A 22622-nucleotide genomic window follows, 5' to 3' on the forward strand; every position below is an offset into this window, starting at 1 on the left:
GAGCTGGGACCCCCCAGCCCTCTTCTCCCTGCCTTCCTCCTGCAGATTTTTAGGGCATGGGGGAGCACCTATAAATAACCTGCTAACGATGCTGAGCCATTAATCCGGCCCTGGCGGCAGCCTGCGCCTCGCACTCAATGGGCGGCCGGGCGAGGTGGGTGCATGTGGCCCAAATTCCCAGGGATGGGGGCTGTGGCCCCCCCTGCACCCACAGGGTGTTTGACCCGCACAGTCCGACACCCAGGTGATGGACACCAGGTACCCCATGGCAGTGGCAGCCACCACCGGTGACATCTCCCCTGCCACCCGTCATCTGTGGCAAGTTTGGCACCAAGTGTCCCCCCGGTAGGTTCCTGGTGCTGGGGCAGAGCAGGGGTTCCCTGGTGACCCCGGCCCAGCTCGGTGAGTGAACTGCTCCCCCCTAACCCAGAGACCCCCTGCACTGCCCCAGTGGCAGCTTCCCAGCCCCAACAATGAGCCGGTTGCATTAGGATAATAGTATTAAATCCCAAATAGCGCTGGGTGGAGGGTGCATCTCCCCGGCCCCTGGTGACATATGGCAGCCGTTATCCAGCCGGGGAGGGGGGCTGTTGCTCCCTCCAGCTCTGCCAGGGATGAGGACAGGGACAGGGACACGGCCACGCAGCCACATGCCTGGAGCCGCCCCACGGCCGCAGCCGGGGACCACAGCTCCATTTGTCTCGTTTGCTCTCTTGCTGTAGCCACGGCGTGCGCAGTTCTGCTGATATTTATGGCGTGCCAGGAGGGGACCGCTCCGTCACCGGCAGTGAGCGGCGTGACAGCCGATCCAGGGAACAAAGAGAAATTAGGACAAAAGGGAATTTTCACAGAGGTTAATGTTACTAGGTGGGGGTAGGATGCCGTTGCCTGCCGGCGTGTTAAAATGAGATCGACTGGAGGAAAAGATTTGCTTAGATCTTTGTCATTAAAAAAATGCCACAGCAAAAGAAACATGAGGCTGAAGCATGGCGGTGCTCGAAGTGTTGCTGGAGGGGGGGTCCTGCTGCATCGGGCAGGAGTGGCAGTGCTGGTGGCAGTCACGGCATGGCTGGGGGTATGTATCCCCACTGTCCCCTGCCCCAGAGCTCCCCCGGGGTTTTGGGGGCTACCAAAGCGGGGGCCCCACTGAGGCCAGGGCTGGCCCATGCAAGGAGCCTCACTGGTGGCCCTGAGAGAAACTGCTCTGTTCCCGGTGCCCTGGGAGGGGGATTCGTTAGCGCTGCCTCCAACGAGCTTCCCACATCACCATCAATCAGGGCGAGCGGCTGGGGGCGATGGCGCGATCCATCTTGCCAGTCTCCAAGTCATTACATTTCATTAGGAGGTGCACGGGGTTTTTTATTATTTAGCAGGTTAATTGTCCGCTCAGATAGCTCCCTCTTGGAGGAGATTTCACCCTGCACAGGAAGACTGCAAATGTGTAATGCAAAATAAATAGGTCCCTCCTTGGCAGACACCTGCCTCCATCCAGGACTGCTGCAGTGCTGGCTTCAGTGGGCACAGGTGAGCCCGTGGGGACCCAAAATGTTTGCAGACACCGTCTGGAGATGGGGCAGGGACCCCCAAGACGGCTCCTGGCACCCATGGCAAAGCCACTGCCACCCACAGCACTTCCATGCACTGGTGGGATACAGCACCCCACGAGTGCTGCAGGAATGCACTGGGGAAATGAGGCTGTTTCTAGTCTGCAAATATCTTCCTATTAAAAGAATAATAATTTCTAAGGCAGGTGTGCGTGAGGCTGGTATTCAACTTAGCGGCCGCCTTTGCCGTTTGCGAGTGAGGAGAAGAGACAGGCAGTATAAATTGCACGGCTGCAAAAGGACTTAAAAAAACCCATCTCTCATTTTGATTGATATTAGCTTCACAAATTAAGCTTTAGATTTATCTAAAAATAAATTTGCTTCCGCACTCCGCATTCTGGATGACAAGTGCTTTTCTCTTCCCTTTGTTGGGTTTGTCATTGTTGGCAGGGCAGTGGGGGGTGGGAGGAGACCATGCCCAAGCACCCCAAACTGGGCAGCCCCCATGGTGCCCCCGCCTCTGCAACAGTTCAGGCCTTACAGGGCAGGGTGTAGAAGGACCAAAGACAAGCCCTGCAGCCTCAAATGTGGCAGAGGAATCCTGTGCTGGGATGTCACCGTTGTGGCCGCAGTGTCCTCATCCCCACTGAGTCATCACAGTGTCCAGAGCAACAGCAGAAGGTGCTGGGGCACAGTGATGTTCGCCCTTCCTGCACCCAGCCACTTTAAACCCCGCTCACATGTGGTCCCTCTGCTCTGGGACACTAGAATTTGCACTGAAGGGGGAAAAATGGTTTATTTCCAATTATGCTGGAAAAATCCCCACTCCAGTGCCATAGCCGGGGGCAGCTGCAGCACAGCACCCATCTCCAGCACAGCACCCATCTCCAGCACAGCACCCATCTCCAGCCCAGCAACCATTGCCAGCACAGCACCCATTTCCAGCACACCAGGTGACCAAGCCCCATACGAAGGCTTCCCCCAGCCTGTGCCCCCAGGTCTGGTGGCGCCTGGATGGGCAAAAACAAAGTTTATCATTCTCAAACAACAGCCGGCATGAAAGCAGGAGCCAGCTCAGCTCCTCATTCGATTATGCAGCGCAAGCCGAGAGCTGAAACCTCAGTCTCTCCTAAGTAGTGATAATGAAACTTATTCATTCCCTCACCCTGGGGAAATACTTAAACCACAATATGAGAGATATATGTAAATCACATTTAAACGGAGACAGTGCAGTTAAAGCTAACGGCGAGTAATCGAGTTTGAAGATGAAGTGTCCCCTTTTCTGCTATATCATTTGCTTAGTGAGCTGGGCTGCCTACAGGGCCCTCGCCAGGGTCTCTGCCACCATGTCACCGTGCCACTGGTGCCCACCCAAGTCTCTCCTTTGGACCTACACAACATCCAGCTGCAAAAGGAAACTGTACTGTCGCAGGTGGTTGTGGTGGAGATGAGCAGAAAAAAAGCATTGCGGCTAAAGAGGTGGGATGAAGTGGGATAGGAGGGGATGGGATGGGGATGGGATAAGGGGATCAGATATGATGGGATAAGGGGATGGGATATGATGGGATAAGGGGATGGGATAAGGAGATGGGATATGATAGGATAATGCAATGGGATACGATGAGATAATGTGATGGAATATGATGGAATAAGGGGATGGGATAATGGGTTACAATGGGATATGATAGGATGGGAATGGGATGATGGGATAGGATGGGATAATGGGATGGGGTAATGGGACAGGATATGGCGGGACAGTGATGGGCATGGGATAACGGGATGAGGATGGGATAAAATGGGATGGCTAAGATGGGCGGGTGCCCAGCTCGGCCGCAGCCCCCCTGTCCGCCCCCGATGCGGCTCCGCTCCCCCGCCCGGGCTCGTTCCCTCCGCACGGCGCGGTGTGTGCTGCCCTCCGGCGGCAACGGGGAGCGCCGGCTGCCCCGGCCCTGCACCGTGGCCCTGAACCACAGCCACGCACCGCAGCCCTGCAAGGCAGCCATGTACCGCACCAGTACACTGCAGCCACTCACCGCACCATGCACCAAACCATGTCCCGCAGCCCTGCGCTGCTCCTGCCTCCCGCCCGCAGACCTGCCTGCAGCGATGCGCTCACACCTGAAACCAGCCAAAGCCAGGAGGAGACGGCGGTGGCAGGTCAGTCTTTATTACTAAATAAATAGTCGTATAAATCTTGTGCAAAAATGTGTGGCAAAAACCATTGGCCTTGGTGTGCAGAGGGGCCACGCTTCCCCCTCCCTGCCCATGGCAGAGGTTCCTGGCACGGCACGGCCAACAGCCCCAGCTCGGCAAAGTGAAGCAACAGTGTTGGAGCACATCTGTGCGAGCTGAGACCCCCAGCACTGCCGGGAGAGGGCCAGGGCCCCCGACCAGGCTGGACACCCACCAGAATGGGACAGGGGTTGCACAAATCCCTGAGGAGCCCACAAGCACCGTTCAGCCCAGCCCAGTCGCCAATTCCCCTGGCTGTGCCAGGGGCCGGGGCAGAGTCTGCTGGCTCCGGCGCTGCTGTGCTAGAGTGGGGAGCCGGAGGCCTGGCCGTGCCGCCGCTCCCGCGCCTCTGCCGTGCCCACGGTCCCCAGTGGCACCACCACCTCCTCCGGCTGGCAGCTCTTGTTGAGCTCCACCACGCGCGGCACCACCGTTGACCAGCGATCTGCAGAGATGGCAGGAGTTTGTCTCAGACAGGAATCTCTGGCAGCTCCCCCTCCCTGCTCAGCCCTGTGCCACCCGGTCCCCAAAGCCAATCTGCTCCAGGAGCATATCGGAGACTGCAGACAGCATCCTGAGGGACACTCCCAGCCTGCAGCACCGCACTCACCTCTCCGCAGCCGGCCCACGGTGTGGGAGAATCCATAGTACTGGTACGTGTCGCTCTTGCCGGGGTCCTCGCTGATGATGCCCAGGTTCTGGTTCCAGTGCGACCAATTCACCTCGTCCACTCTGTGGGGAAGGGGTTGCACAGGGAGCCAGAGTGGCAGCTCCTGCATCCCTGCCACCATCCCAGCATTGGCAATGCTTCCTGGCTCCAGATCAGTACAAACTACCCAGCAAACGAACACATGGTGCCAACACCCTGAAATGCTGTTTGCTGCAGTGGGAGAGGCTCAGCTCGCCAGGGATCCCCAGGGCAGCCGCCTTTACCTGAAGCACCAGCGGCGGTCAGGCGTCCCGTCGGTGCCCTTCCCCACGGTCACCATTTCCCCCGACCGGAACGCTTTTCGCAGGAACACCGGGAAGGAGCGCTCGATATCCAGGATGGTGGTGGCCCACTGCCAGGGACAGCAGGAACCCCTCAGCCACCTGGGGACAGAGACACGGGTGTCCCTTGCCCAGGTGGTGCTGCTTTGATGGAGGCTGGCATGCTGCAGTGCAGCTCCTGGGGTGCTGGTACCTGCAGCTTCCAGATGTGTTTGCTCTCCTTGGAGACTTGGCCCACGGTCTCACCCATGAGGGCGATGAGCATGTTGAGGAGGAGCACAAAGGTGAGGATGATATAGGTGACAAGTAGAATGATGAAGACGCCGGGGTACTTGGCACTCTCCAGCATCTCCAGGTCGCCCATACCGATGGTGAGCTTGAAGAGGTCGAGCAGGAAGGTGCTGAAGGTCTGGCTGTCCCGGCAGGAGGGGTATGTGGGCACTGAGCAGTTGGGCTGCTCCTGGCTGCAGGACTCGCTGCTGGGACACGGGTTGAGGAGGGACACCAGAGCTGGGGGAAGAGGGATGGGAGTGGCAAGTCCGTGGGGGCAGTGGCAAGGACAGGGTCCACAATGGGCCCCCCAGCAGCTCCATGCTGGCTGAACCTCCTTCCCTCTCCACTGCAGGAGGAGGCAGAAGCTGAGCCCATGGAGGTGGGATGGAGTGGGGACTCCGCAGTCTCTGCCCAACCATGCCATGCCATGTCTTTCCCCTGAGCCCCAGCTCAGCAGCCAGGCACCTACCTGATGCATAGCCGATCATGAAGAGCAAGTAGACCAGAAGGAAGCGAAAAAGGTCTTTGAAGAGGATCTGCAAGTGACAGAGAGGGTGTGAGATGTGCTGGTCCACAGCACCCAGCTGTGTGTCGGGGCACTGTTGCCGCGCCATGCTGCAGGGATGGCCAGGCTGGGAGTGGGGCACAGCTGAGCCACAAGAGACCCTCAAGAAAGCAAGGAGAACCCTCCTTTTGGGCCACACATCCATAGGAGAACCTTCTGCTGGGAAGGGGAAGACCCCCCCACCCCACCAGACCTTCTGGATCATGATGCTGTAGGTCCCCGTCAGCTTGAGCCCCCGTGTGAAGTACAGTGCATTCATCCAGCCCAGGACCAGCGCGAAGACCATGACAGCCAAGTATGCCTCGATGCCGCCCAGGTACAGCCCCGCCGTGACGATCACCAGCACCGAGTAGATGAAGCTGGAGGAGAGCTGGGATCAGACCCTGCACCGACAGCCCCCACCAGCTGCTGCCCCTCACAAAACCGGGGATGCTGTGGCTCAGGGGCCACTGGGGGTTCCCCACATACTAGAGTAGCTGGAAGGAGCCATCTATGAAGAAGGAGTTCACACCTGGGCATTTCTTCATGAACAGATCTTTGATCTGGGGAAGAGAGGGAGAGGTTGGAGAGGCCGGGGGGAGCAAGTCCTTGCTTAGCAGGTTGCTGGTGTCGGGGGCGCATCGCAGCAGGGGCTGTTCAGGACATGGGGCTGTTGCCCTTGAGTCACTCCTTGTGTGGAGACCACAAGGGCTCAGCCTTCCCACGGGAGGACCCCCCGCCTCACCACACTGACGTTTGTGAAGAAGAAGAGGATGCCGGTGAGAAGGGTGATGATCTCTCCGGCCAGGCGCAGGTAGTCGACGGTGGTGGTGTACGGGTAGGGGGGCTGCAGGAAAAGGACAGAGCTGAGCTGCTCCACCATTCTGGGCAGGCTGGGCTGGGGGCAGAGACCCCACAAACCCCCTGCCAGAGGGTGCTGGGCATGGGGTTGTGCCGCAGGACTCACGGGCCCTTCCATGGGGCGGTAGTAGGCGACAAGGGTGAAGATGACCATGGCGCAGAGGTAGGAGACCACGCTGATGTAGAAGGAGACAGCCCCGAACTTGCGCCACTTGTCGCGCAGCAGCTCGTTGATGGGCTCCACGGCCAACATCTCGTGGCGGTTCTGGTGGGACATGGGCACTGTCAATGGGGACCCAGCCCCATGGCCTCTCTCCAGCCCCTTCCAGCCCCCCCCAGCCCCTGCACACCTCAATCTTGCTGTTGTAGACAAGGATCTCCAGCACGGACACCTCTTCCCCACAGGTGTCCAGTGAGGAGAGGTCGTAGAGGGAGGAGTAGACGGGGCCGTACGCCCAGTCCTTGAATTTCCGCGAGAGGTGCCGGGCATCCTCGTCTGTGATCTCCCGCCGGATGATGTGCTGGAAGATCTGCCAGGGGGGACAGCTCACCTGGGATGTTGCAGCTTCTGCTTTTTAACACCCCCTATGCCCGCACCATGGAAGGATGAGGGCAAGTCAGGGGAAAGCAAGGGATGTGCCAAGGGCCTGGGGTTAATTAGGGAAGGAACAGAATGCAGTGAGGGTTAATTAGCCAGGTTAATAGGCTGCACATCTGGGTGTTCAACAGCATCTGCAGAGAGAAGCCATGCAGGTCGCTGCTGGCTGGGACATGCACCCACTGTGACAGGGCTCAGCCGAGACCTGACGGGGCTCAGCCTTTGCAGCCAGGGTGGAAAGGACAGATGGATCCCAGCCCGGGGGTCACCGTACCCCAATCTTGCCAGTCTTGGCAGCCATCATGAGCGGGGAGAGGCCGTCATTGTTGAGCAGCACCTCCAAGTTGGTGTCGGGGAAGAGCTTGGCGCACTTGACAAGGAGCAGGTCGTACATCTTGGTGACGAACTTGGTGTTCTCGCGGGTGTTGTCAGCGATGGCGACCAGGGCATGCAGCACGGTGTTGCCGCGGGAGTCCTGGCGCCGCAGGTCTGCCTGCTTGTGCCCGTTCTCTGTCAGGTAGTGCACAATGTGGGGCTGGTTGGTGCAGGCGGCCAGCGAGAGGGGCAGCTCACCTGCGGGGACAGTACATCAGCGGGATGCGTGTCATGCTCACCCCACCATGGGGACATCCCGGGGGCTCACTCAGTCCACCTGGGTGACCCACCAGCTCCCTCCCCACTCACCGAAATAGAAGTAGCCACCCTCGTCCTTGGGTTGGAAGAAGCGGCCACGAGCCTGGGCATGCACATCCGCACCCTTCTCCACCAGCAGCTCCACGTAGTGCTTGCAGCGGCGCTCGATGGCAATGTGCAGGGCTGTCTGACCTGTGCCACCAGCCACCATCAGCCCCCACCTTGCCCTGTGACCTCCCCTGGGTCCCCGACCTTCCCAGGGTACCTTTGCTCCAGTCCCCAAGCTCCCCCTGAGCCCCCCAGCCTCCCCAGGGTCCTCGCTGCTCTGGTCCCCAAACCCTCCAGCATCCTCCGTCCTCCCCAGGGTCCTCGCTGCTCTGGTCCCCAAAGGTCCCTGTGGTCCCCATGCTCAGATAAAGCTGGCAGTAGCCCCATGCCCCCCCACCTCGGTAGTAGACGTCTCTGAAGGGCGAGTTGATGAACTCCCGCATGTTGCCTGTTTTCTCAGCGATGTCAAGGAGGATGGGGATGGTGTCGTTCCTGCCCCCACTCAAGTTGAGCAGCGCCTTGGGCAGGCAGGTCTTCCCCGTAGAGGGCTCTGGGAGCAGATGGTGCTGAAGGGGGCCAGGGCAAGCCCCCCGGCCATGGGGGGCCCAGCCCCCCCCCACCCCCCAGGCTTCTCCAAGGTGCTGCACACAACAGCATCACCCTGTGCATCACCATCCCCATGGGGACATGGGGACCACCAGTGGCACAGCATGGTCCCAGTGCCATAGGGGTCCCAGGGCATGGCCAGGTCCTCACCTCGAAACTCCTCATCTGTGAGACGTTTCTTGTGGGTGAGGAGGAAGGAGAGGAGCCCATCCAGGCCAGCTGGGGATCCTCGGGACACAATGTCGAAGAGGATGGGTCTGTTGAAGACCTTGAGGACGGGGGGTGGGTTGGGAGCCGGACCCTTCCCGCCCGGTGCCTGCTTCCTGCAGGAGAACCACCAGCGCTGGGGACTGGAGCTGCTGCCTCAGTTTCCCACCTCTGCAATGAGCTTGGGGCTGCTCAGCTGCCAGCAAAATGCACAGGGATCCCCACCCGGGGTCACCCATGGGGCAGCCTCCCCACTCACAGCAGCCCAGTGCTCCCACTATCACCCACGAAGACCAGCAGGCACCTTGACAGCTCCTGTCTGGGTGCTGCAGTGTTTTGGGCCCCAGACATGCCCCCTGGCAGGGACAGCACACGGGTTCAGCCACGTGCCAGCACTGCAGGCAAAGCCAGACCGGTTGGAGCAGTTGGTGACAGGGGTATGGGCCAGGGACAACCGGCTTGCATTGGGAACTGGGGGCATAGGGACAGCAGCTGCCCCAGCTGGGATCTATGGGGCTGGAGGCACATGGGGCATCCCAGTCCCCCCACCCACCTGCCCCCCTGACTGCCCAGGGGACTGAGCTCCCAGTGGGGCACAGGGACACCCCACTGCCCCGAGCCCGGCTGCACCCCTGGGGTGGGGACCATGGCTGGGGGCCATGGTGGCCGCCCCAGGTGCCCAGCACAGAGAGACATTGTGTGATCGGCTGTGGGCTGCCCCCCCCCGGCTCCGTTTTCCTGGCGCAGGGAGGGCGGAGGCCCTCCTGAAAAGCCCTTTCATGCCGGGGAGCCAGACGTCCGCATCAGCCAGGGGAGCGGCCGGGCACACAGAGCCTCTTTCACGGCACCGGTAAGGAGGAAGGGGTGACGGGATCCTGGTCCCATGGCACCGGGGAGCTGCAGACCCACAGCACGACACAGCCCAGGGTGGCCAGGAGTTGCCCTCTTTGCCTGAAACCCCCTGCCCAAAGCACCCCAAAGTACCATGGGGGTCTGTCTCCATCCCCAGCTGCCAGGTATCCCCACAGTGCTGCACTCGGTGCACCCCCCACCCATCACTCCCGCCAGGACCGGGATGCACGGGCATCGCCGTACTCACTCCACAACCCTCCTGCGCCAGCGTTTGTTCTCACTGGGGTGGTGGCGGTAGGTGCCATAGTCGAAGAGCGAGTCCATGGGGGCTTTCTTGGGCGCCGGGACCACGGACGACTCATAAATGGTGGCCTCCAGCAGCTCCATGGGTTTCGGGGCACCTTTCCGAAAAGCCCCATGGAATTTCATGCGGAGGTTTTGCTTTCCATCCCCAGTGCCAGGGGGACCCCGCGCTGCCTCAGCGGGGGACGGGGTGTCCTCGCTCTCAAACAGGTTGGCCAGTGAGGAGAGTGGGAAGGAGTCATTCTGGAGGGACCCATCATCTCCTGGGCCCTCCCCAGCATCACCACCAAGGGCGCGTGGGGGATCTTCGGCATCTGCCATGCTCCCTGGCCAGTGGGGTGGCTACGATCCCCAGCTTCTTCCACGACAGCAGGAGACCTGGCAGAGGAAAACTCAGCGTCACCCCCAAACAACCCCATCCCCTCCCACAGAGCATCATGCCCCCACACTGCCCAGGGTCTCCCAGCTGGTCCTGCCTGCCCCAGTTCTCCATGGCACCCACCTACCCAGCTGTGGGGACCCCTCGTGTCTGTGGAGCCCCCACTGGCTGCAGTGCTGCCGGCTTCAAAACGCAGCCGTAACGGGTGCTGGCGAGCCCGGCCCCGCTGCCTCTCCCCACTGCGGTCGGGTTGGGTGCAGCCCAGGACAGCACACAGAGCAGACCCTGTGCACTCCCATCTGCAGCCCAAGGAAAGAAAACATTCCTGGGATACACCCCACAGCCGGGAGCTGCCACCGCAACAGGGCTGGGAGCATGGCCAGGGCTGGTCCCTGATGTCCCTCCGCTGCCACAGCCCTGGGGGGCTCGGTGGGACCCGGCTGTGGGTGCCTGTGGTGTCAGCACAGCCACGCTGGACACCAGGAGGGAGATGGATGTGGCACGGGGGGCTGCAGCCCGTGGGAGAGCAGGAGCAGTGGTTAGGACAAGAAATTATGGGTTTAGGTTGCCCAGAGGGAGATGGGGCTGCAGGGGAGCTGTGCTAACCAGCATGGAGAGCAAAGCACTGTGCCATGGGCACCACTGTGCCCTGCCCGCCAGGTCCTCAGGGGCTGGCAGCGCTGGCAGGGGCACAGCCAGGCAGGTGAGTGACCCTGGGCTGTCCCACAGCCCCGCTTTTCACCAAAACACACCCGTGAAACACAGCGGCATTATGGCTCAGCCCAGCTCCTGCCTCTGGGGAGCTCAGCCCTCCCGGCGAGTCTCGGGACAGAAAAAGCAGCCTGGAAACGTATCATTTTCTGCTGGGCTGCAGCTTTGTACAACAAGCCATAATGGCAGGCTGGGCCCTCCTAGGGCAGGCAGGGAGCTCTGCTGGATAATGTGCTTCTAATTAGGCAGCGTGTCCCACAGCCGCCCATGGCAGCCCCACGGCAGGGGACATGGTGCTCCCCGGGCGCAGGGAACAAGGGCTGCAAACAGGCCCCTGCAGCAGGGGGTCCTGAGGCAGTGGTCCCCTCCTCCCTGCCACTGTGTGGGACACCCAGCAGGGAAGCTGCAGCACTGGGAGACATGGGGTGAGCCACTAAGCTGACACAGTTTCTCCTCCGTGCTGCCTTTCCTGCCATCACCGTCTCTGCCAGAAATTCCACAAGCACCTGCCAAAGGCCACAGGTCCCACACCCTGACCCCGGGCAAACATGGGCCCCTGCACGGCCGATTTGCCCTCGGATAACAGAGAAGAGGGGTTTGCTGAGCACACCAACCCCATGGCCCGTGCATGGAGACAGAGCACCCTCTTCCTCAGCTGTGCTTGGAACCCCAGCCCCAGGACAGGCTGAGCTTTAGGGAAAAGCCCAAGCACGGCACAGGCTGTAATATGTGGCTGGAGGGCAGGGCAGAGCCAGGGAGTCACCGGCACAGGACACTGTTACCTGTAGGAAGTGGCTGGGGACTCAGCTGATGGACTCAGCCGAGGGACTCAGCCAGGTGACAGGTGGACCTGGAGATGCTCAAGAGGCCAGAGCCCAAGGACATGCAGGGCAGAAGTGAGGGGACAAGTGGAAAGGGCAGGTGGGGCCGGGAGCAGGAGGCTCATGTCGGAAATGACAGGCTCGCTGGCCGGTGCCATCAGCCCTGTGCTCCCACAGATGCAGTGGCTGCCAGGAAAGGTGCTGCCAATGGGGTTTTATTTGGCTTGTTAGTTATTTGGGTTTTTATTTTTCAGACTTCCTCATCCCATGGAACAAATGAGTCAAGACACGGCTCACCATGCACCAAGGCTTGCTGGCACGGCCCCGGCTCTCACATCCAACACAAACCCTCCTGCTCACCCCTCTGTGCGCAGTCCCACCTCTCCCCAGCTTTCCACCAAGTTACCTTCCAGCCAGACCATTATCACCAGTTATCCCCCCACTCTAGCCCACCATGGGGGCACAGCTGCCGGCACCGACATGGGGACGTGCAGGGACGTGCCCTGGGCAGTTGGCAGGGAGGGTGCCCCGTTAGCGGGTGGTGCAGACTTTGCCATATTAAAGCGTTCCTCAAACTAAAGTACGTCGGGCTCCGGGTAGGAGTGAATCACTGAAACCACATTGTGTTTAAGTTCAGCCCCGCTGGAAATGCTCATCTGGAATTAACCCATCACCTTGCAGACTAAACCGCACCGCCAGGACCATGCTGACCCAGGCAAGAGCCACGAACGTCATGTTCCAACAGATGAACTTCAAAGCCATTGGTAACCCCTGCCCCGAAGCCCCCCATGAGAACACACCTGGTACCTCATCCTGGCAGCGCTGAGCCCCCAGATTGGCCAGACAAGTCAGGACACCCGCAGTGCCAGGGGATCCCGTGGGGCTGGGCCCTGCCTTGCCCAGCACAACCCACAGCCCCGTCCCCATTCTGGTGGCTCCATCCTGTCCCAGTCTCCATGTCCTGCTCCGGGGGCTCCATCCTGCCCTGGTCCCCACGTCCCAGCCCCGCCGCCTCCACGATCGTGCCGCCCCCGTTTTTGCGCGCCCCCCCCCCGCTGCCCGTCTGTACCTCGGCACGTCCCGCGAAGGGTCCCTCTGGCTCCGGCGCGTCCGAGTGGCCGCGGGGCCCGTCCCGGAGAGCGGCCCCTCCCCGGCCCGGCTGCGGGGGCGGGCGGCACCGGGACCCGCCTGCGGGAGCGGCCCCCGCCCGCCCCCTCCGCTCCTGCCGGCACACGGGCACCGGCACGGCCCCGGAACGCCCTTCCCGAAACAGCCCCCACACCCAATACCGTTCAAAAACAGGCCCCAAAACACCCTCCCCGGAACAGCCCCCGAAAACGAGACCCAAAATACCCTCCCAGGAACGACCTAAAAACACTCTCCCTAAAGCAGACCCCCGAGGAACAAGTCCCTAAAGCACCCTCCCTGAAAGAGCCCCAAAACAAGTCCCCCCAGAACAACCTTCCTGGAACAGACCCCACAAGGAATAGCCCCAAAAACTCCCCCCAAAACAGCCACTCCCCGCCAGGAAAAGCCTCCCAAACATCCCTCCCTGAAATAGCTCCCCCAGAAGCAAGTCCCAGAACACCTTCCCCAAAACAGCTCCCCTAGAACCAGCCCCCACAAAGAACCACCCAGGCCAAGGTTACCATGAGTTTTTATTAAACTTTGCTTCCCTGCCCTGCCAGCGCGGAGCTCAGCAGCACCATAAGGCAGTTGGTTAATAAGGCAACTCGTGTTCCACAGTTATCACATCAGGACAGTCTCCCAGCTTCACCCCCCAAAGCTGTCCCAGCGGGGGGGTGGTCCTTGCTCCCATGCAGGCGCTGGAGGAGTTGGGATCACCCGGGAAAGTCATCGGCTCCTCTGCCACAGGCGCTGCCAGCATCATTTGGGACGTTTCTTTCCCAGGTGCCGATCAGTGGTTGAGCGGTATGGGGCACACAGTGGGTCCGGGCACAGCGGTGCAGTCCGAGAGTCAGGGCAGAGCCAAGGCAGCATCGGTGAGACGCTGCCGCCGGCCACGCTTCATTCCCCACACCGTGGTAGCCATAAACCTGGCAGTTAGGACTAGAAAGACTTGTTTTTCCTCTTTAGCACAAAAGCTTGGGAAATCCTGTGATGACACGGGGTACAATTGTTTTATTGCTGTATTCTCAATAGAAAACTATTATTATTATTATTATTTTAGAAAATAGGTTATCCACTGCACATCCAGACGAGAATCAAAAGTCAACTGAGAGCCTGGAGCAGCCCCAGCTGCCTCAGTGATTAAGACAGAGGTAGCACCCGCCACACTTTATTTAAGCCCTGCCAGTCTCGTGCGAGCCTTAGGCTTTGTAGGTCAGCTCGGCATTCATCTTTGTGTACATCTCATAAATCGCATCCAGTATGGGGGTGGCCTTCGAGAGAAATTGATGAATCTTCTCTATGCTTTCCTCTTCTTTGACTTCTTTACCCTTCTCTAATGCCTTCAGCAAATCTGATTTGTACGGAAGAGCATAGACTGACCCCTATGAAAAAGGGGAAAAAGCTGTAAGGCTTCCACAACCCCCAAATCCTCTGTATCCCACATGCAGGATCCTCGTTTGGGTGGTTCCCATGCACTTTGGAGCATCCAGAGACCCCACAGCATCCCAAACAGGACATATGGGAACAACCTTGAGAGTGGTGGCTGGACCCTCAGAGAAGGAGGAACGCACAGAGAGAATCTCCTGGAAATACTGCTCAAAACAGATCAGCAGCTTCCCATGTTTCCAAGCCCTTATTATTCTAAAACACATCACTTTTCGGGGCATCTGGACTTAAAGAAAAGCTGCTTTCCTCCATGGAGATGTGAACACTCACCATGAAGAGCTTCTGCAGCATCCAGCCATGGTATTTCTTCAGTGCGATCTCATAAGCCTTCATGGCATTCACTCGGATGAGGTTTGGATGCTCCTCATCCCGCTCACCATCAGAGATGCTCTGCAGCAACACCAGCATGAACTTCAGCCCCCTGGGAGAAGCACAGAGGTGTTGGGGTGGGGAAGGAGATGCAGCTTCCCAGCCCACAGCTGGGCACCCCCTGAGCATGGTGTATCCAGGTCCCCCCAAAAATCCACAGCCCTGCCAGCACACCCCCCCTTGCAGAGCTGATGCAGCCAGTGTACTGGGCTGTGCTCCCCAAAACGCAGCACCACACGCTGCCCCAGCCAGACGAGACTCTTGTCGGCATTTGATGGGCTCCCTGTGTGCCAGGATGCAGCCCAGAGCAGTGACACCGTGAGTCACCTTTTCAACCACATCAGCGCCAGCGTCGCGCCGGTCTTGGGCCAGGCTGAACCGTGCATCTCTTTCTCCGCCTCCAGGATGTTCTGCAGCGTTTTGAACTTGCTGGGGTTGGAGTCGTAAACCGCCCGGATTTTCTGGGGGCAGAGAAGGGAGGTTGGCTCCCAGGAGCCGCCGGGCAGAGCAGCAATGGGCGGCACCAGAGAGCAGCCAGGCTGGCGTTCATGGACATGGTGAGACGTGGTGTCTGCAGCGAGCACCACGGCTGCTAAACGGTGCTTTCACCAGGGAGCCTTGTTAATAAACACACCGAGATGTGCCACCACTGAACCAAAAAGCCCCCATGGAAAGAAAAGCCCTTTTAGACACCTCTGGCTCTTGCCTCTCCAAACCCACAGCACCTCTGCTGAGAAACTCCCCCGCTGAGCTTTTCTGTGCCCCTTCCTACCTTGATATTTCCAGTCAGGTCTGCCTTGACCGGTGAGTAGACTATGGGAGTCCCCAGGCAATCTGTGGAGACATGGAGGGAGGACAATTAGTTCTTAGGGGACACAGGAGACACCACAAAGTCCTGAGCTGTAACCAAGAGGTTTCACCTTAACCATAGCCAAGGCATCGAGACACCTGCCAGCAAAGGGCTCTCTGGGTATTGCACACGGAGCTCTGCCTCCGTCCCCATCCTGCCGGTGACCCTGTGATCACCCTGGTCTGGGACACAGCCCCAATGTGACAGTCTGGAGCAGCACGATGGACACAGGATCCCCTCTGCCTGTCCCCAGGCAGGCAGCCCTTGTCCTGCCCTGCCACCAAGCCGTCACACAATAGCTGACATTGTGGAGGGCAGCAGGACGGCACAGGCCATCATGGCACCAAGGCAGCCGTGCCAGCATCCACCCATGGCCCCTGCAGCACCTGCCCTGGCCAAGACGCGGGGTGAGCAGCCACGGGTGGGACCCACAGGCCAGCCCTGAGTGATGCCGGGGTGTCCCGGGGCAAGCAGCTTGGCCCCGCCGCAGCGTCGGTGGCTTTGCCGGGGTGTGGGGGCAGCAGAACGTTTCCCAACCGGGCTGCTCAGCGGGTTTGACAGGACCTTGATGCAATCGCGGCCCCGCCAAGCTACTGCCCCGGGGGGCAGTAGGCACCGGGAGCAGCCAGGCCCGGGGATCAGCACCGACCGGGGATGGAGGAACAGCCCAGCACCGGGGGACCCCAAAAGTCAGCACCCCGCACCGGAGGGAGCACCCAGGACTGGAGAGGGGCTATCCGGGCCGGCGAGACCCGAAGGCGCTCAGCGTGCTGAAGGCCTCGGCTGGGCGCGGCGGCGGGATTGGTACCGGGCCGGCCCTGCCGCAGCTCCCGTCCCCGCAGCGGGCCGGCCCGGGCTCACCGAAGAAGGGCGGCAGGTGCGCCACGGCCTCCAAGAAGGGCAGCGTCTCGATCTGCTTGTCGGCCGGCAGCGCCTTGAACTCATGTTCCAGCAGCAGCGCCATAACCCCACTCTGCCTGCTCCGGTTCCGCACCGGCACCAGCCCCGCCGCCCGACCCGGCAGCGCGCTACCAGCGCGCCCCGCCCCCGCCGTTTCAACCAATGGCAGCGCACCGCCCACACACCTATCCGCCAATCGGAGTGTGGGGGCGGGCCCTGAGGTGAGGCAGGGGCGGTGCTATCGCGGCACTGATGGGCGGGGCCAGGCTCCCCCTGAGCCCCGGTACCGGTTCCCCCGCCACCCCCATAGCCCGGGCCCGGCAGGCGGCGAGGGCCAGTTTGGGCACAGGAGGAGGCTGCGCGTCCCACCCCGGTTCACGGCCTGCTGCGGCCCGGAAGCAGCGCGGCTCAGCCCTGGCCTGGCCAAGGCCGCACGGGCACCCGGGAGCCGTGCCCCGGCAGCGGGGGGAGGAAACCGGAGCATCCCCCGCCGCGGTTGTTGACACCGTCTCGGGTCGCGCTCCGGACGTTCCGCCTCTGGACAGGTGCCGAGTTCCTGCCTGGTGGCTATTAATCATTTAGGGGAGATAAATTTTTAATTGGGAGCAGATGGTTCTGTTCACGCGTGCAGGGAAAACAAACCAGTCCGGACCCCAGCGCGGGGGGAGCTACACCCGGTTCCGCCCGGGCGGTGCGGGGAGAGGGGTCGGGAGCTGAGGGAGGGGATTTACCGTTTTCAGGGGCCTCAAATGCGGTGTTTTTACCGGTTGTTCGGGACAAACAGGTCGTGCGGCGATACCAATCTCTGGCTCGCACACAGCGCGCTGACACGAGGCCGCAGCCGCCTGTCGCCAGCGGTGACACACACCGGAGACCGCTGGCCGCCACCCTTCTCTCCGCCACTCCGGCCCTCGGCACGTCCCCGGTCACCGCGGCCCGGTTGGAGTTCGGTGCAAGACGAGCTCCGCGGGGAGCGGCCGCCGATTCCCGTCCCGCGAAGCTCGTCGCGGCCTGTCCCTCGGCGGCGCCCGTAGCGGCCGGCGGCGTTGCCATGACGACGGGCGGCGGCCGGTGGGAGCGGGCCATGGCGCTGCGCTGGGCGGCGCGGGGCCGGGCCCCGGAGCGCTGGGCCGCCGAGCGGCGCCGGGAGCTGGAGGCGCGGAACCGGCAGCAGTGGGAGCGGGTCAGCCGCTCCTTCGCCCAGGCCGCCATTTGCTGCTCCAGGCAGGCGCGGTGGAGCGCGCCCCGCGCCCTCCCGCCCAGGTACAGGGCCCGGGAAGGGAGGCCGGGCGGGGCCCGGGGGTCCGGCGGCCGCTCCCCCTGACACGCCGGGGTGCGCGGCAGCTCGGCAGCGGTGCGGCGGGAGGCGGAGGAGGCGGCGTTGCGGCTGGAGGAGCGGCGGGAGCGGCTGCGGCGGCTGCTGGCCGAGGAGCGGGAGGCGCTGGCGGCGGAGCTGCGGGAGCGGCGGCGGGGCCGCGGGGACGAGCTCGCCGGGATGCGGCGGCGGAACGAGGAGCTGCGGGCGGGCCGGGAGGAGCGGAGGAGGAAGGTGAGAGGAGCGGCGGGGCCTGCCGGGCTCGTACGGCCGCCCCGGTGACCGGACGGGCAAGGCCACTTCCTTGCCTTGACTGTGCAAATTCCGATGCTGGGGGTTAGAAATCGCTGCCTTGGGACGGTTTGATATCTCTAATTCTTCCACATTCCGGCATAATCCAACTCTCCAGGTTGCTGAGCAGTTGCTGGACGAGCACCAGAAGAAAACCTACGCTGAGCTCCGGGAGGTGAGGTTGTTTTCTTTTTAGTCTCTGCTGCCGTGCATTTATTAAACTACATTTTAATTAAAAAGTCATCGTATATCTACTATATCCACTGTTGTTCATCTTGAATCACAGCACTTGTCCTGATAAGCAAAAGTCAAAGAAAAAACGTTGGCATAAGTGTGTAAGAAGTCCCCTCAAAGATGGTCTTTTTCAAAAAGAGGCAGAAATCTGTTTTGACTCAGTGCAGATTTTCAGTGCTCGTGATGTAAAAAATATCTCAGGTGTTTTTTAAAGCTGGATCTGCCATGTCCACAGCACTTCCGTATTCTTTATTCTGCCGACCTGCTGCTCTGGCTGCCACAGCTCTGGGGTCAGTGTCACCACAGTGTTTCCTGGAACTGGCACGTGCCACTCACCCTGAGCTTGGGACCAGGGGGGCACCCAGGACCCCCAAACGAGCCCAGCTCTGCAGAGGCAGGTCCTGCTGGGACTTCAGGGCCATGGCTGGGCCAGACATTGCTCCAGAGATTCCAGCAGATCCCAGGGGACAGGACAGTCTCTGGCACTGGTGGCATCTGTTGTTTGCAGGTAGAGCCGGAGCTGCACAGGAAGCAGGTGCTGGAGGCTTGGGGTGATCAGCTAATGCAAAAACCCGAGGTACGCTGGGGTCACCCTGGTGTTCGTGAGCACTTGGGCAGGCTCCTGAGATGCACAAGCAGGTAGCGCTGTGACTGATAACCATTTTCAGGCAGGGGTCAGCGGACAGTTTTCCTTTGTCCTTGTGCTTTTTGTCTTTTGTCCTTCCTGATGTATTTTGTTCTGTATTTTCCCAGTATGTCTCAGCTTGCAGGAGTTTGATTTGTGGATTTCCTGAGCCAGAGGCTGTTTCTTTGCATCAGTCTAACACTAAATTCCCTGTTGTCTTTTGGCTTGGATAGCAAGAAGCAACTGAACTTGAAAAGAAAAAACGTTATGAAAATGAATATGAGATTGCACGAAGGGAAGCGCTGGAAAGAATGAGACAAGAGGAAGAGAAGCGCCGGCTGGAAGAGAAGAAGCAAGCAGAGGCGTTGCTTCAACAAATAGAAGAACTGAAATTACAGGAGGCAGAGGTAATCTTTAGTTTCTCCTCATTTTAGAGGGAAATTCATTGCTTCATTTGGAAATACAGCAACACTGACCTGACCTCTTCCATCCAGCTTTCCACTAGATAAAATCTGGAACAAAGTTGTAACGTAATTTCTGTTCATCATGTAGACTGCTGGAGCTCCTCGCAGTGACTCTTGAGCTGTGAGCTACTGAGACATAAATTAAATTCGTGTGGAATATTTACTGCTTGCAGAGGAGCAGAACGGGATCCAAACCCTGGTACAAAGGCTCTCTCTGTGGTGTCCTTGCTCTCGGATGTATTCTTTCTGGTGGTTGTTTCTTCCTTTTAGGCAACGAAGCTGAAAAAAGAACAGGATAATTTATTAAAGCAGCGGTGGGAGCTGGAGAACTTGGAGGAAGAAAGGAAACAAATGGAAGAGCACCGAAAGAAGAAAGAGCTTGGGTATGAGATGGACTGTAGCTTATTTCAGCAGGGCTTGGATAGGCTTGGTTCCTGTGTTCGCAGTGGTACTTGTGGCACAAGGAGATATTCCAGATAGCAGTGGTGGCTTGTAAATATTTATTTTTTGATGGAAGTGCCCAGAACAGCCACTGAGCAAATGAATTGGTGCTGTTACTTCTTGTTGTTCACGTTAGCGGTAGCAGATACTTCTGCTGCCTGTAAGTTATCTTGTCATAGATGGAGCTTCCTAACTGCTGGCATATAACAACATTGAGCTTTAGAGTCATTTTGAATGTTGTTGTCGTCTTTCTTTTCAGTCGCTTTTTGAGGCACCAGTGCGATGCCCAGTTAAGGAGACGAGCCCAGCAGATACAGGAGGAGCTGGTAAGAGAAAGCACCCCTTGATTTATATGTTATAGATACTGCATGCTGAAGAAACTTGTTCTTTGTGTTTCGTTTACGTGTCTGCCTCTGCTGCCTACAGAAAATTAGCGAGGAAGCCCCTTTAAGCATGTGAGTAGGGCTGGGGCAAAAAGTCAGGGGAGAAGGTGGCAAACTGGGTGTGTGGCTGAGCACACATCCTGACACCATCACCAATAATGTGTAGAGAGTAGCCTTGCACATAGGCTGGAAGCCTGTTGGATAGTTGTTAACCTTGTGGGTTTTTTTCAAGGAGACAGACAGGCAAATCTTATTAGCCATCCTTGAGAAAGAAGGTGAGGATCAGCGCCGCGAGTCCGCGCGACGAGAACGAGCTGTGGCAGATGTTGCCTGGATGAAACGTGTCATCGAGGAACAGCTCCAGCTAGAAAAGGAGAGGGAGGCAGAGCTGCAGACGATTTTTAGGTGGGTCTGCCCTCCTCTGAGCATCAGCTAAAGAGACCGTATGTGCTGAACATTCCTGCCTGGTTGGCAGAACTTTATTCATGTTTGTTAAATGGGCTTTGAAAGTGGTCGTTAGGACGCAGTGTCTGGTTGACCGTGCAGTTGTAGAAGAAGTTCTAGTGGAACTGAGCTCTGCCCTTCGTTCCCTGTGCCGGGTACTGTGGTGGGTGTCAGCGTGCCCCTACAGACCTGACACGGTAGCTCATCTGTGCTTGGGGTTTTTTTTGACTGTAAGTAGTGACCTAAGAGATAATTCTTCCTCTTTCCTTTAGAGAAGAAGCTAAAAAAGTGTGGGAGAAGAGGGAAGAAGAGTGGGAAAGGGAGAAGAAGGCCAGAGATCGCCTGATGAGTGAGGTGATGACCTTTTTTGATGAGCTGTCTCTCTTGGTTCGATGAAGCCATCGCTCCAGCTGTAACCTTCCACCGGGTTACAGCCTTCAGTGCCTGGGGCAGAATTTTTCCGCTTGTCTGGTACATTTTTCTGAGAACTGTTGAACCATCTGCTCTGAATTCTAAGGCTGGCCCCTTTCTTATCTTCTGCCTCAATTTCACTTCATGAAGGTCCTTGCAGTCAGACAGCGCCAGATCCAAGAGAAGATAGAGTTAAACAGACGAGCCCAAGAAGAGTCTATAAAGTATCGTGAGCAGCTGATTAAAGAACTGGAAGAGGCCAAAGAGCTGACGAGGCGAGAGAAGGTGCGGGAGGAGGAGCTGAAGGCAGCGCGCAGGCAGGAGCTGGAGGCACAGGTACGGCACGCGTGCCAGAGCTGCACCTGGCTGCTGGGGTGCCAGGTCTGTGTCCTGTCTCGCTGTGACAGCCTTGTCCCCTCTGTGCCCAGCTGACAGAGCGTTGCTCACACCAACAGGAGCAGCAGCAGCGCCAGAGGGAGGAGGAAGAGGAGGAGAGTTTGGTGCAACAGGAGGCTGAGTGCGTGGTGGAGCAGGGCCGTCCCAGCAGGGTAGGTGACAGCATTGAGCCTCTACACTCATGTCACCCTGACATGAGCCCATCGGGGAGGGTGACAGCACCACACAAGCTAGTCTCATTGTTTCTAATCTGTACCTCTGTTGCCACCTAGTGCCAGGGCAGAACCCCAGGCCTCTTCCTTTCCCGGGTACTATTTCTAAGAGGGCTATAGTTCTTTCTTATAAACTGCTTTTCTTTTGCTGATCTGGATGCTCTAGGTCTCAGTTTTTAGATAATTTTTGAGGCAGACTTGTTGCTACTGCCTGAAATGTTATTCTCATTAACATAGTGGGTACAGTGCAAGTCAGTTGCTCAGTGTCCCGCTTTCCCTAGCTCTAAAAACAAAGCTGAATTTGAGTAACCCCACCTCAACCACACACCCAGCAGATATTTTTCATACTAAACTATGAGCTACTGTGTGGTGTCACCCCATCATCTATTAGACAGTGGCTACTGATGTCAGAGTAGCAACTCTTAAAACATTACTGATGCTTTTTCCTGGAGGATATTCTGTGCCCTCCAAAGTACCTTCTTTGCTGAAAAGTGCATGTGTGGAAGACAGATTCTAGAGCCCATAAAGTAGTTAATTATGGTCTTTGTTTTGACCCCGTTAGCTCTACAGTTACCCAAAAGCAGCGTGGACCTGAGGAACAAGCAGGAAATGCAGTTGCAGACTACAAAAAGAAAACTTGGAAGAACCATGGAACTCTTGCAATAACATTGGAATAGCCCACAACGATGCCAAGACTCAACTTGGTAGATTTCTGAAAATATTCAGCTGTGGCTCAGCTGAACTCCTGACTTCAAGAACAGAGAGGTGTGAGCATCCTTGGGGCCTGAACTGCTGCTTCTACTCTGTGTTTCAGAGTTGTGATGATGGATTTTAGTGACATATTATAGAGGGGCAACATGGCAGATAAACAGGCCCTTTGGATCTAAACCATGACAGGTCTGGGGCTCCTGTGCCCCCCATGTGCTGTGTTTGCTGTTCCAGGTCAGTTAATTAATAATGCATAGCAAATTGGTAAGATAGATCACATGTGTTGTGGTTGTAATTCTTAACCTGTGGAGTCACCCCCAGAAGGTGCTGAAACTTCACTATTGGCTTTTTTATTTATTTCATAAATAATGAATAATTGCAACCTGAACAATTGTTTGTT

At 58.5% G+C, this 22622-nt stretch overlaps 3 protein-coding genes across 7 annotated transcripts; 1 reads left to right on the forward strand and 2 right to left on the reverse strand.

Annotated features, from left to right (window-relative positions):
* Nucleotides 1-3688: 3688 nt before the first annotated feature.
* TRPV4 (transient receptor potential cation channel subfamily V member 4) lies at nucleotides 3689-12800 on the reverse strand. The gene is made up of 16 exons (XM_065033605.1): nucleotides 12672-12800; nucleotides 9636-10069; nucleotides 8480-8652; nucleotides 8121-8273; nucleotides 7727-7867; nucleotides 7317-7615; nucleotides 6795-6974; nucleotides 6551-6709; nucleotides 6338-6430; nucleotides 6073-6146; nucleotides 5798-5963; nucleotides 5509-5575; nucleotides 4960-5276; nucleotides 4710-4837; nucleotides 4387-4508; nucleotides 3689-4221 (listed from the first exon to the last, which is right to left on the reverse strand). The coding sequence occupies exons 2-16, from the start codon at nucleotides 10010-10012 to the stop codon at nucleotides 4079-4081; spliced, it is 2592 nt and encodes an 863-aa protein (XP_064889677.1). The 5' UTR covers nucleotides 10013-10069; nucleotides 12672-12800; the 3' UTR covers nucleotides 3689-4078.
* A 442-nt stretch (nucleotides 12801-13242) lies between these two features.
* GLTP (glycolipid transfer protein) lies at nucleotides 13243-16499 on the reverse strand. The gene is made up of 5 exons (XM_065033625.1): nucleotides 16260-16499; nucleotides 15321-15382; nucleotides 14876-15009; nucleotides 14450-14600; nucleotides 13243-14115 (listed from the first exon to the last, which is right to left on the reverse strand). Exons 1-5 carry the CDS (start codon nucleotides 16360-16362, stop codon nucleotides 13933-13935), a joined length of 633 nt encoding a protein of 210 aa, XP_064889697.1. The 5' UTR covers nucleotides 16363-16499; the 3' UTR covers nucleotides 13243-13932.
* A 76-nt stretch (nucleotides 16500-16575) lies between these two features.
* On the forward strand, nucleotides 16576-22613 carry TCHP (trichoplein keratin filament binding). 5 transcript variants are annotated; one of them, XM_065033617.1, is made up of 13 exons: nucleotides 16576-16843; nucleotides 17083-17561; nucleotides 17643-17847; nucleotides 18023-18079; nucleotides 18647-18715; nucleotides 18997-19170; nucleotides 19498-19610; nucleotides 19928-19994; nucleotides 20284-20456; nucleotides 20768-20849; nucleotides 21057-21242; nucleotides 21335-21454; nucleotides 22077-22613. In XM_065033617.1, exons 2-13 carry the CDS (start codon nucleotides 17350-17352, stop codon nucleotides 22107-22109), a joined length of 1491 nt encoding a protein of 496 aa, XP_064889689.1. In that variant the 5' UTR covers nucleotides 16576-16843; nucleotides 17083-17349; the 3' UTR covers nucleotides 22110-22613. The 5 variants fall into 5 exon arrangements, 4 of the variants coding, with proteins under 4 accessions (XP_064889689.1, XP_064889688.1, XP_064889691.1 ...); XM_065033616.1 differs by lacking the exon at nucleotides 16576-16843 and having other exon boundaries at nucleotides 17038-17561; XM_065033619.1 differs by lacking the exon at nucleotides 16576-16843 and having other exon boundaries at nucleotides 17038-17561; nucleotides 21362-21454.
* The last annotated feature ends 9 nt before the right edge of the window (nucleotides 22614-22622 follow it).

Source organism: Columba livia, chromosome 17 (assembly GCF_036013475.1).
Source record: "Columba livia isolate bColLiv1 breed racing homer chromosome 17, bColLiv1.pat.W.v2, whole genome shotgun sequence".
Lineage (NCBI taxonomy): Eukaryota > Metazoa > Chordata > Aves > Columbiformes > Columbidae > Columba > Columba livia.

Excerpts from the sequence above, each read along its gene's own strand:
- TCHP (XM_065033617.1), top strand. The coding sequence starts at position 17,350 with ATGACGACGGGCGGCGGCCGGTGGGAGCGGGCCATGGCGCTGCGCTGG. Across the intron at positions 19,995-20,283 it reads AGCAGATACAGGAGGAGCTG|GAGACAGACAGGCAAATCTT; the intron begins GTAAGAGAAAGC and ends GTTTTTTTCAAG. Across the intron at positions 20,457-20,767 it reads GAGCTGCAGACGATTTTTAG|AGAAGAAGCTAAAAAAGTGT; the intron begins GTGGGTCTGCCC and ends TCTTTCCTTTAG.
- TRPV4 (XM_065033605.1), bottom strand. The coding sequence starts at position 10,012 with ATGGCAGATGCCGAAGATCCCCCACGCGCCCTTGGTGGTGATGCTGGG. Across the intron at positions 5,277-5,508 it reads CATGATCGGCTATGCATCAG|CTCTGGTGTCCCTCCTCAAC; the intron begins GTAGGTGCCTGG and ends CTCTTCCCCCAG. Across the intron at positions 4,509-4,709 it reads GACCGCCGCTGGTGCTTCAG|AGTGGACGAGGTGAATTGGT; the intron begins GTAAAGGCGGCT and ends CCTTCCCCACAG.
- GLTP (XM_065033625.1), bottom strand. The coding sequence starts at position 16,362 with ATGGCGCTGCTGCTGGAACATGAGTTCAAGGCGCTGCCGGCCGACAAG. Across the intron at positions 15,383-16,259 it reads GCACCTGCCGCCCTTCTTCG|ATTGCCTGGGGACTCCCATA; the intron begins GTGAGCCCGGGC and ends ATGTCTCCACAG. Across the intron at positions 14,116-14,449 it reads TGCTGCAGAAGCTCTTCATG|GGGTCAGTCTATGCTCTTCC; the intron begins GTGAGTGTTCAC and ends CCTTTTTCATAG.